The sequence below is a fragment of the Mobula birostris genome, chromosome 7 (genome assembly GCF_030028105.1).
Source record: "Mobula birostris isolate sMobBir1 chromosome 7, sMobBir1.hap1, whole genome shotgun sequence".
Taxonomy (NCBI): Eukaryota; Metazoa; Chordata; class Chondrichthyes; order Myliobatiformes; family Myliobatidae; genus Mobula; species Mobula birostris.
In genome coordinates, this window is record NC_092376.1 from 92,321,300 (window position 1) to 92,334,063 (window position 12,764).

A 12,764-nucleotide genomic window follows, 5' to 3' on the forward strand; every position below is an offset into this window, starting at 1 on the left:
GGTCTCCCAGTGGCCGCATATTTAATTCCACATCCCATTCCCATTCTGATATGTCTATCCACAGCCTCCTCTACTGTCAAGATGAAGCCACACTCAGGGTGGAGGAACAACACCTTATATTCCGTCTGGGTAGTCTCCAACCTGATGGCATGAACATTGACTTCTCTAACTTCCGCTAATGCTCCACCTCCCCCTCATACCCCATCCGTTATTTATTTATTTATTTATTTATTATTATTAATTTTTTTCTCTCTCTCTCCTTTTTCTCCTTCTGTCCGTCTCACTATACTCCTTGCCCATCCACTTTCTCCCCCTCCCCCTTTCTTTCTCCCTAGGCCTCCCGTCCCATGAACCTCTCCCTTCTCCAGCCTCGTATCCCTTTTGCCAATCAACTTTCCAGCTCTTGGCTCCATCCCTCCCCTTCCTGTCTTCTCCTAACACTTCGGATCTGCCCCTCTCCCTCCCACTTTCAAATCTCTTACTATCTCTTCTTTCAGTTAGTCCTGATGAAGGGTCTCGGCCCGAAACGTTGACTGTACTTTTCCTATAGGTACTGCCTGGGCTGCTGCATTCACCAGCAATTTTTGTGTGTGTTGCTTGTCATTATAGTGTAGTTCAGCAGTGAAATTAATTGCCATGAAATACATTACCGGCATAATTGTTGTGATATAGCAGCATCATGAAAGCCCAGGCCTGGAATACAGGAGTCCTGCTGAAGGGTCTCAGCCCGAAACGGTGACTGTACACTTTTCCATAGATGCTGCCTGGCCTGCTGAGTTCCTCTAGCATTTTGCGTGTGATGCAGGAGCAAGTGAAGGTTTACTCCAGTATACTTTACTATTACTGTTAAATAAGTGCACACCTGGGTAAGGAATGGTTTGAATTAGGGCCTTCTACCAATAACCTGTGAGATGACAATACAGGAATAAGTACAGTGTTACTGCAGTCCAAAGCTTCACGACAGCAGCTAAAGTAGGGATATAGCTTTTAAAGTGTAGCCCCTGGTAAGCCTCAGGCTCACTCAGCTTGCTGTCATCTAGGGGAAACAGCCCTCGGCCCCGCCAAACTGGGTAATTAAGTTTGTGTGGATGCTGTGTGATGTACCCCACCCCACCCAATAACAGACGGTACACCATATATGATTAAATGAATTACAGTTTATAGATATTACTGGAGTTATATAATTAAAAGAGATAAAATATAAAAGGAAAATAAAAGGTGCCACACTTATCAAAGTTCAGTCTCTTCGTGCACAACCATTGGATCTCGAGTAACGATCCTCTCTTCACCATTCGATCCCCTCTGCCCAGCTCGACCTGCCACCTGGGACCAACCACGGTGGTCGACCAGACACTCCACATGAGTTTGTCTCTGTCTCCCCTTCTCGCCGAAGACCCTGGACCTCGGACTCCTCTTCGGGGTCCGACCCCGTTAGCCAGCTCACAGCACCTTGTCCATTCTGTCCCTCTCCATCACGCCTTCTCCCCAAAAACCTGCGCATCACAATAACTTACAGACACACTAGAAAGATTAGTACCTATCCCAAATGTGTCGTTCGTTCTCTTATCAATAATATAACCCAAACTAGCTGCTAATGAGAGAACTTTCTCAGCAGTTAACATAACAAAGAAGCCATTTTAATTTGCCTACTCAGTAACATAAACGAAGAATCCCCTTACAGAAGTAATACTGGAGTAAAGCCTTATCTCCAATGAAGACCTGCTCATGTATTCCAGGTCTGGGCTTTTATGTTGCTGAAATATCATGATAATGATGTCAGTTACATATTGCATGGCAATTAATTTCACTGCTGAACTACAGTGTAATTCCCATGGAGTGCTGATCACAATCATCTTGCAGCACAAAACAGTGTAACAACTGAGTGACTGAATTTCCTGTCCCTAAAGTTTATATGACTGTTTTGGTAAATGTTTTATGAACTTTCTTCTAGGTCTGCTGTTTGCTGGAATCCTTTGGCCATGCAAAAACCACATTAAATGTGTCGTCCAGCCGCTATATTAAGTATCTAGAACTGCAATTCAATGAAAGCAAAAGGACTTTGACTGGAGGTAACGCTTTTGTTAAAACCCCTCGGGATTTTGAAAGTGATGGCCTGAATCATGGCTTCACCCAGCAGGAATTTGAGGAACATGTTCTCTAATTTCTCAGGGCTTTACATTTGTAGTTTCCCTCAGGGAGATATTTTTTTTAAAAAGGTGCAGCATCTTTTGGAGAAATGGAATGAAATTCCTGCTTGTTAATATTGAGTTGCTGGTTGGCTGCCAGTGTGTAGTGGTGTTTAGCAGGGATCGCTGTTGGGACCGCTTCTTTTCACATTATTTGTCAACGATTTGAATGATGGAATTGATGGTTTTGTGGCCAAGTTTGCAGATGATATAAAGTTAGGTGGAGGGGCAGGACTTAGACAGATTGGCAGAATGGACAAAGTGGTAGGTGGAACATAGTGTGAAAAATTCTGTGGTCATGCAGATTAGTAGAAGGAATAAAGATGTAGACTATTCTAAATGTGAAGAAAATTCAAAATCAGAGATGCAAAGGAACCTGGGAGTCCTCGCACAGGATCCTCTAAAGCAGGGATCCCCAACCTGGGATTGATGGACCCCTTGCTTCATGGCATTAGTCCATGGCTTCAAAAAGGTTGGAAACCTAAAGGTTAACTTGCAGGTTGGGTCAGTAGTAAGGAAGGCAAATGCAATGTTAGCATTCATTTCAAAAGGACTAGAATGTAGTTGGTCTTTCATCTGTCACCTTCCAGTTTGTACTCCTCCCCCTCCCCCACCTTCTTATTCCTCAACCTTCCTTTCCAGTCCTGATGAAGGGTCACAGCCTGAAATGTTGACTGTTTATTCCTCTTCATAAATGCTGCCTGATCTGCTGAGTTCCTCCAGAATTTTGTGTGTTTTCTGCATGTTTTGATGATTCATTGTACGTGTGACAAATAAAGCTAATCTTAAAATCATCCAGTCAGCCCTAGCACAGTCCTGGTCTATTGATACATACTTAATTAGTCAGGGCATCAAGGGACATGGAGAGAAGACAGAAGAATTGGGTTGAGAGGAATAATAAATCAGCCATTATGGAATAGTGCTGCAGATTTGATGGGCTGAATGGCCTAATTCTGTCTCTATTTCTTATGGTCTTATAAAAGCAGGGATATAATGCTGAGGCTTTATAATGTACTGGTCAGACTACAGTTGGAGTACTAGATTTAGATTATGAGAACACTCAGTCCTCTTTTATTGTCATTTAGAAATGCATACATGCATTAAGAAATGATATACTGTTTCTCCGGAGTGATATCACAGAAAACAAGACAGACCAAAGACTAACACTGACGAAACCACATAATTATAACATATAGTTACAGCAGTGCAAAGCAATATCATAATTTGATAAAGAACAGACCATAGGCACAGTAAAAAAAAAGTTCTCAAAGTCTCGAGTCGATCGGCTCCCGAGTCCCCGATAGCAGGCAGCAAAAGGGAGAAACTCCCTGCCGTAAACCTCCAGGCACCGTCAACTTGCTGATACCTTGGAAGCAGCCGACCCCAGCCGACCCTGAGTCCATCCGTCCAAAAACTCTGAGCTTCCGAGCAGCCTCTCCGATACAGCCTCCTGAGCGCCATCCTCTGCCGAGCACCTTTGACCTCTCTCCGGCCGCTGAAACACACAAAGCCGAGGATTTCGGGGTCTTCAGCTCCGGAGATTCCAGTTACCACACAGTAGCAGCGGCAGCAAAGTGGGCATTTCAGAAGTTTTCCAGATGTTCCGCTGTGCTCTCATGTCTGTCTCCATCAAATCAGAATTGTGCACGGTCCCCTACTTGACAAATAACAGATATTCATCACTGAAGTGGCCACGCGCGCTGTCGTCGCGCTGTCATCTTCTCCCCCCTCCCAGGCAGTTTTGATCACCTGGTCTAAGAAAAGATATGCTAGCATTGGAGAGGGTCCAGAGGAGGTTCCAGAGAATTATTTCAGGAATGAAAGAGTTAATGTATGAGAAGCATTTGATGGCTCTGGGCCTGTACTCACTGGAGATTAGAAGAATTGGGGGGGGAGGTGCGGGATCTCATTGAAACCTCTCGAATATTAAAAAACCTAGATTGAGTGGATGTGGAGAGGATGCTTAGTACAGTGAGGGGGTGCAGAACTAGAAGGACTTTAGAATAGAGGGATGTCCATTTAGAACAGAGATTAGGAGGAATTCCTTTAGCCAGAGGATGAAATTCACTGCCACAGACGGCCGTGAAGGCCAAATCATTGGGTACGCAATAATTAATATGGAGGTTTATGGGTTCTTGATTAGTCGGGTCGTCAAAGGTTCTGCCTCAGTGAGGGGAAGGTCGGAGACTAAACAGGAGATTAGGTATGAGAGGGATAATAAATTAGCTGCGTTGGAATGGCAGAGAAGACTTGATGGGCTGAATGGCCTAATTTTACTATGACAGCCATGTATCCTTCCTGGGAACATGACTTTGCCGCCAGTTTATACCACACGGTTTCAGATTCGTTTCCAGGCTTCTCGATTTGGACCCTACGAGGACCCCAGGTACCCACATTCAATCGACTGTCCCACCGCGCTCTACGGGCCACGCTCTCTGCCATGAGGAGGTACCTGGTGTCCCTACCCCAGTCACTTCCACAACTCCGGGATTCCCTCTCCGCCACCTGTAATGGACCTATACACTTCTTTCTTCTTGGCCGGTTCTATGATTTCAGTCGCTGGTTTGACTTCCTTGTGTCCAAGGATCAGAAGGTCGCCCATCTACAAACTACAGAACCTGCCGACAGGCCTGGATTCCAGACGGCGATCTCTGCTGCTGACCTCAACAGCTCTAACAATCCCAAGCCCGGATTCTGCCGCCATCAGTGGGGGTTCCAACGACCTCAGACATCACCATAGTGCTGATTGCGCAAACCTCCAACTCCGACTCCGGCCCTGACCCTCTGTACCTCTGGGCCAGGTCTTCACGCACTGTTGCTGGAACACCCGTCTCCCCTTTCCCCACCACCACTCCACAATCCCGTGTCTCTTAGGTCCCACCATCAGCTCCTGGGTCCTTGGAGACTCCATCTTCCTCTCACCCCACCATCCCTGAACATCCCAAACCTCCCTTCCCCTCAGACACTACCAACCCCCTTTCCCCTCCGATCCCAGCTGTCATCCATGCCGGTTTTCACCATTCCCTCTGACCTTCCCCTCTCCGAGGCAGAATGTTCAATCCTCAGTAAGAGCCTCACCTTTGTCCACCATTACATCTGACCTTCCCTTCACTGAGACAGAACAATCTCACTTTTGGACCTCACTTTTGGGCCTCACCATTACATCTGACCTTCCCTTCACTGAGACAGAACAATCTCACTTTTGGGCCTCACTTTTGTCCTCCTGCGCCTACGACTCAGTGGGTACTGTACCTGCCATGATGCTGAGCTCTTCTTCCGCCACCTCCATCTCTGAGCCTATTTCTTGCACAAGGACTCTCCACCCCACACTAATGACCCCTTCTCCCATCTCCAGCCTTCCTCCTCTTCCTGGACACCCCACCCTGGTCTTCTGCCAGCTCTGGACCTTTTCATTGCCAACTGCCTATGGGACATTAACTGTCTAGACTTAACAAGCCTCTCTCCTATTCTAACCTTAGTTCTTCCAAACGCTTGGCTCTCCACTCCCTCCGCACCAATCCTAACCTCACCATCAACCTGCAGATAAGGGGGGAGCTGTAGTCGTCTGGCGAACTGACCTCTTCCTTGCCGAGGCCCAGGGCCAACTCTCAGACACCTCCTCTTACTTACCCCTTGAACAGGACCCCACTAAGAAACTGCAGGACATTGTCTCCACACCAACACCAATCTTATTGACCCTGGTGATCTCCCACCAATGCCACAAACCTCATAGTTTCCGCACTCCACACCTCCCGTTTCTACCTCCTACCCAAAATCCACAAACTTGCTTGTCCAGGTAGATCCATTGTTTCAGCTTGTTCCTGTCCCACTGAACTCATATCTGCATACCTCAACTCTGTTTTATCCCCCCGGTTTAGACCCTCCCCACCTACATCTGTGACACCTCACACACACTTGATCTTTTTAAGGATTTCCGGTTCCTTGGCCCCCATCATCTTATTTTCACTATGGATGTCCAGTCCCTACACACTTCCATCCCCCACCAGGAAGGCCTCAAAGCTCTCCGCTTCTTTCTGGACACCAGACCCAAACAGTTCCCCTTCACCACCACTCTCCTCCACCTAGCAGAACTTGTTCTCACTTTAAATAGTTTCTCGTTTGGGTCATCCCACTTCATTCAAAGAAAAGGGTTAGCCATGGGCACTATGCCTGCCAGTTTGTTGGCTATGTGGAACAGTCTATGTTCCAAGCCTACACTGATGACCATTCCACACTTTTCCTATGCTACATCAATGACTGCTTCCTGCACCCTTGCTGAACTCATCAATTTCATCCACTTTGCCTCCAACTTCCACTCTGCCCTCAAGTTCACCTGCTCCATTTCCAACACCTCCCTCCCCTTTCTTGATCTCACTGTCTCTTTCTCTGGAGACAGCTTATTCACTGATGTCTATTATAAACTAATGGACTCTCAAAGCTCCTTGTCCCACCCTGCTACTTGTGAAAACGCCATCCCCTTTTCTCAATTCCTCCATCTCCGCTGTATCTGTTCTAAGGATAAGGCTTTTTATTCTAGAACAAAGCAGATGTCTTCCTTTTTCAAAGAAAGGAGCTTCCCTTCCTCCACCACCATCGCTGCCCTCAGCCACATCTCTTCCATTTCATGCATGTCTGCTCTTACCCCATCCTCTAGCCACCCTACCAGGGATAGGGTTCCTCTTGTCCTCACCTACTACTTAACCAGTTTCCACATCCAGCACATAATTCTCCGAAACCTCCGCCACCACTACCGCCAAGCACATCTTTCCCTTTCTCCACTTTCTGCGTTCCGCGGGGATCGCTCCCTATGCAACTCTCTTGTCCATTCATCCCTTCCCACTGATCTCCCTCCTGGCACTTATCCTTGCAAGTGGAACAATTGTTACACCTCCTCCCTTACTACCATTCAAGGCCCCAAACAGTCCTTCCAGGTGAGGCGACATTTCACCAGTGTGTGTGTTGGGGTCATTTACAGTATTTGGTGCTCCCGGTGAGGCCTATTGTATATTGGTGAGACCCGACGTAGATTGGAAGACCGCTTTGCCAAGCATCTATGTTCTGCCTGAACAAGCCAGATCTCCCAGTGGCCACCCATTCACATTCCGATATGTCTATCCATGGCCTCCTCCACTGTCGGGATAATGCCACACTTAGGTTGGATAAACAACACCTTGTATTCCGTTTGGGTAGCCTCCAATCTGATGGCACGAACATAGATTTCTCAAACTTCCGGTATTGCCTCCAACCCACCCCCTTCACCATTTCCCATCCTCTTGTCCCTCTCTCACCTTATCTCATTGCCCACCCATCGCCTCCCTCTGGTGCTCCTCCCCCCTCCTTTTCTTCTTTCTTCCATGGCCTTCTGTCTCTTTCACCAATCAACCTCCTAGTTCTTTGCTTCATCCCTCCCCCTCCAAGTTTCACCTGTCATCTGGTGTTTCTCTCTCCCCTCCTACCTTTCAACTCTACTCCTCAGTTTTCTTTCTCCAGGCCTACTGAAGGGTCTCGGCCCTAAATGCGACTGTACTTTTCTCCATGGATGCTGTCTGGCCTCCTGAGTTCCTCCATCATTTTGTGTGTGTTGCTCTACTCCTACCGTGTGGTTTGTGGTCTTGTGATCTAAAATGCACCACAATCGAACCCCATCTTCTTCCCCCTGCCCCACCAAAATAAATATCTATGATTTTTATGGGTTGCTCTCTTCATGTTTCCAGTGGCTGCTGGTTTAAAAACACAGGTTTAAGATTTTGGATAAGGGAGAAATGTATAGATAAACTTCTTTTACGCATTCTTCTATGTTCTATGACCTGGAACTTGCTGGCAGACACAAGGGCAAACAAGCTCTACAAAGAGAAATTTGATAGAAGCATGAATGGGAAAAAACTAGCAAGACTACAGGGATTGTGAGAGAGATGATTGTTTTGTTGTGTAGAAAGTCAGGATGGACTCAATAGGTCACATGCCACCTTCTGTACCATGACGGCCCTTAACTGGTTATGAGCCAAATATTCTGCAGGGATGTTAACAGCTGTACAGCAATGATTTCTTTTTACTTGTTTCTAACTAAATGAGTTCAACAGAGATTGAGCCTCCCAGAAAAGCAGAAAACAATGAGTTATGGTGAGAGGATCATTTTCGCACCTAGAAGATGTTCCACTGGGATCAGTTTTCAGCTGCTGTTGTTTTTAATTTATATTAATGATTTGGATAAGCACATAACAAATAAACTAATAAAGTTTGCCAATGACACAAAATTCGGGGGATGGGCTGACAACATTCAAGCAACAGAATCAACACAGTTCAACCCAGATGTGGGAAGATTGATGGCAGATGAAATTTAATGTAAGTAAATGTAAAATATTAAATATAGGAAGTAGAAATATTAGATACAATGGGGGGTGGGGTCTTGAGTAGAAAGTGCACTGTATGAGAAGGATTTGGGTGTCCTGGTAAACTCATCACTATCAACATCTAGTCAATGCACAGAAGCGACTAGGAAGGTTAATAGAATGTCAAGCTATATAATGTGCTGATTGGAGTTCAAGTCTAGAGACATTCTCCATAAGTTGCATAATGTGCTTGTGAGGCCACACCTGGAGTACTGTGTACGGTTTTGGTCTCCATGTTTTGTGAGGGATGTGAAGGCACTGGAGAGAGTTCAGAGAAGGACGATTAGACTCATTCCAGGTCTGCAATGTATGAGCTATGAAAAAGCATTTAAAGCATCTTTTTAGCCTAAGTAGATGTAGAATAAGAGGAGACATGACATTAGTGTTCAAAATCATTTAGGGTATAAGTAAAATGGATGCCAGCTGCTACTTCAAAATTAATTCATCACCAAGGACACGGGGCCATAGGTGGAAACTGGTTAAGGGGAGATTTCAGACTAACATCAGGAAGCATTTCTTTACACAGTGAGTTGTGGACATATGGAACAAACTACCTAGTTGAGAGTAGTACACATGAAACAAACCATCTAGTTGCATAGTAGAGAGTAGTACCTTAGCGACTTTCAAATCTAAACTCGGTAGTTATATCAGCACACAGCGTGAATAGGAACTTGGCAAGCTTTGTTGGACCAAATGGTCGGTTCTTGTCAAAAATTTTCTGATGTTCAAGTACACTTTAACTAAACATTTGCTTTATTCATAACAAGGCAGCTGAAATATTCATACAAATACAAATAATAGGCATTAGAGAAAATGCAATTCATAAGCAGAGGAAGTTGGGAATTAAACAAAAATAGAAAGCACTGGAAATGCTCAACAACGTCTATGAATATAGGGAAGCAGCGTTAACATTTTATGCTGAAGGCATCTCACCAGGAATGTTAGAAATGCAAAATACAAAACTGTTCATTGAAATGTTGCCTGGATTAAAGATTATGAATTACAATGAGAAGTTGTACAAATTCAGATTATTTTCTCTGGAGAGGTGAAGGCTAATGCAGATCCTGATAAATATATATAAAACCATAAGAGGCATGATAGGGCCGATAGAGTCTGTTTTGTGTCATATATGAGAGGGGAGATTTTTTATACAGAGAGGGGTAGGTGCCTGTAATCTACTGCCAGGGAAGGTGGTGGAGACAAATAAAATAGTTAACTTTTAGGGGCATGTAGACAGGCTTGTGATCAAGCAAGGAGTGGAGGAATATGGACCGTGTACAGGTACAGCATGTGGGATTGTAATTTTGGCTCCGAGTTTCGTTCTGCTGGCATGGCCTAACAGATTCAGTATTTCCTCCAGTTTTCGCATTCTTTTATCTGTGCTTTTTTTCTCCCTCATCACACTGCTTGCAGGTGACTTTGATTAAGTTATTTCTCTTTAAAAGGCCACATTCTTAATATCCAGATCAATATGTTATCCCCACAGCAACCACGTGGAATCTGTACTATCATTGCTCCCACTTATTACCTCCTTAAAAAACTAATGCGTTGGACAGTTGGGAGTATAGTTTAGTGATTGTCCTTGATTAATATCTGCCTTTCCAAAAGGAGAATTGTATAAGTTATCGGAATGGATTTCAGTAACTTCTCCTGCATCAAAGTTAACCTAATTGCCCTGTAATTGTTAATTTTTCTCAGAGATAGCAAAAAGCTACAAATTCAGCGCACATCATCAAAATCTGGAAGAACTTGTGAAAGATGACATTCTAAGCATTGAGTTATTGTAACCTTGGACAGTTTCTACATTGTCCATTCAGAGACAGGGTGATGCTCGAGATGATGGGATGAAAGTGGGTGTGAGACCCAAAACGTAATGTTTGATTAGGCATGTAGGATTGACAGATTGACAACTCCATCAGGAATTCTCAGTTATGATGTCATAGTTGGACAGAAAGGTAACAGACCATATGGTCTACCATGTCCATGTCAACCATTGAGCATCTAAGTTCCCATCATCTTTTATGCTGACTCTCTGTGGCACTACATTACAGTTACTTACTGGGTGAAAAATGTTGCCCTCAGATCATCTGTGAATTTCTTACCCCTTTGTCTATGTTCTTTAGTTTTATGACATGGAAGAAAGTTTCATTCAGTTTACCCTCAATTGAGTCTCCTCTTAATGTATTCCACTCCAGGGAAAACAAATTAGTGTCTCCTGTCTCTCCTCATAACTGCTATAACATGTGATTGAGCTTGGAACAGCTTAACTTAGATCAGAGAATGGAGATACAGCAATTGAAGCAGGAAGGAAAAAAACAATTTTGATTGATTTGCGAGGGGGAATCACCAGATCAGTGAGTAAATACAACTTTCGTCATGGATCTTGGTGAAGTAATCCAAAATTTTTCCTTGGAAAGCTACTTAGTTTGTGCTAAAATTCATGTCAGAAATAACCATGTTGTTCAGATGAGATAATGTATGATGAAGAATCTATTTCTGATGTCGTTACAGAGATGACTTCTGTTTAGGAATTACAGAAACACTGTAGGTCACATCAAGAGGTTGCAATATTCCATTTCCAGGAATAAATAAAAATTAATAGATACAGTAAATGTACAGTTAAGCTGGTCAGACTGACACCTGGTTGAAGATGATGCCATGTTGCCGTCTGTCAAGATCATGGCTCACACTCAGTAGTTGTTTAGGTTTGTAGGGATGGTTTTGGGAACAGGGGTTAGAGATCAGGATTTAGAGACAGGGTTGAAGGGGAGTTAGCGATCACGGGAAGTAAAGGAAGAATCAGAGGCAGGAGCAGGTGGTTGGAGTCTAGGTTGATGTGCTCTAGGACAGTCAAAGGACAGTAAGAAGGAGGGTGCAGACGGGCCAGATTTCAAAGTCCAATGATGGGCAAGTGCTGGGGTCAGTGTCAAAGGTCAATGACCGAAGTCAGTGAGTCTGAAGGCCAAGGCCTGAAAGTCAAAGCCCCTGTATCATTGTGTCTAGAAGTCAGAAGTCTGATGTCTGCGACTGCAAGTATGGGGAAGGACTGGAAGTTGAAGGTATGAGTCTGAGGTGTCCGGAGGCTGGTCTGTGTGTGTGAGTGGGTGGGTGGGAGGATGGGAAAGGGGCTTCTTGATGTTATTTTTTTGCTGCTGTTACTTGTGTTGTTCTGTTAAACATTGTGTGCATGCTTTGTCGGTGTCAGAATGTGTGGTGACTTGCAGGCTGCCCCCAGCACATCCTTAGGTTGTGTTGGTTGTAAATGTAAGAGGCACCTTCACTGTCTAATTCAATGTAAATGTGATGAATGTGAAATAACCAGGAAAGCAGACTGAAACTTGTGATTACGTAGAACTCCAAACAGTAGTTGCACATACTTTCTTCAAAGAGGGAAAGCAGTGAGGTACCTAGTTCAATCAGTGATGCAGTCATGTCATCATGTTCAGAGAAATAATTAATTTTTTTAGACTGAAAATAAACACTCTGGTGTCCTATAACTGTTATTGTAAATAGAACTTCCCAGGTCTCTATCAGCACCTAGGCTGTTCTCCTTTTCCCTCATGCTGGTCCAAAACCCTGTTTCCTGACGTTGCTGCTCAGCCCCCAGAACAGTTGATGCTATTGGTTGGCATGAACCAAAACGCATCTCCTGCACCTCCTCCATCTCCCTCTGTGCTGCTCTGATGCCTGGACACACAAAGATTTGGGCCTGTGGTCTTACACCAAAGGCTGGCTTTTGGAGTGAGCTGAACATGATGACATGACTGCATCACATTTTCAAACCTTTAAGGTGTGAGGCCTTGGGCTTCAATTGCAACCAAATTTGATGTTATGGGATCTTTACTGCATTAAAACCTTCACAGGAATGCCTATTTCGATCTGAGTCATTCAAAATATGAACCTGTTATAACTTTCTCCCAGTAAGTATTACTACATGAAATATAATAGTTTCACTCATTCTTGTCCTCCTGTTCAAAAGAACCTTGATCTGTACAGGTGTGCCAGAAGGTGAATTGAATTTGTTTCCCTCTGGGGGAACAGTATTGCAATATTGGAAATGGTAATTTTCCATCCATTGAAACAAATGAAATGATTGATCCTCTTCATGTGTCATTGTGAGTGTGGAACTTGTCCTCTTCTGCAATCACAGAAAATCAATATGTATATTTTTTATAAATCTCACTGCAGT

The 12,764-nt window shown here is 44.3% G+C and overlaps 1 protein-coding gene across 1 annotated transcript in view; it reads left to right on the forward strand.

The window, feature by feature from the left end:
• The window catches only part of myo16 (myosin XVI), a 541,014-nt gene that overhangs the window by 258,905 nt on the left and 269,345 nt on the right, over window positions 1–12,764 (forward strand). The window contains exon 14 of the mRNA XM_072264587.1: window positions 1,952–2,069. Within this exon, the coding sequence (XP_072120688.1) occupies window positions 1,952–2,069 (118 nt within the window). The remainder of the gene's footprint in view (window positions 1–1,951; window positions 2,070–12,764) is intronic.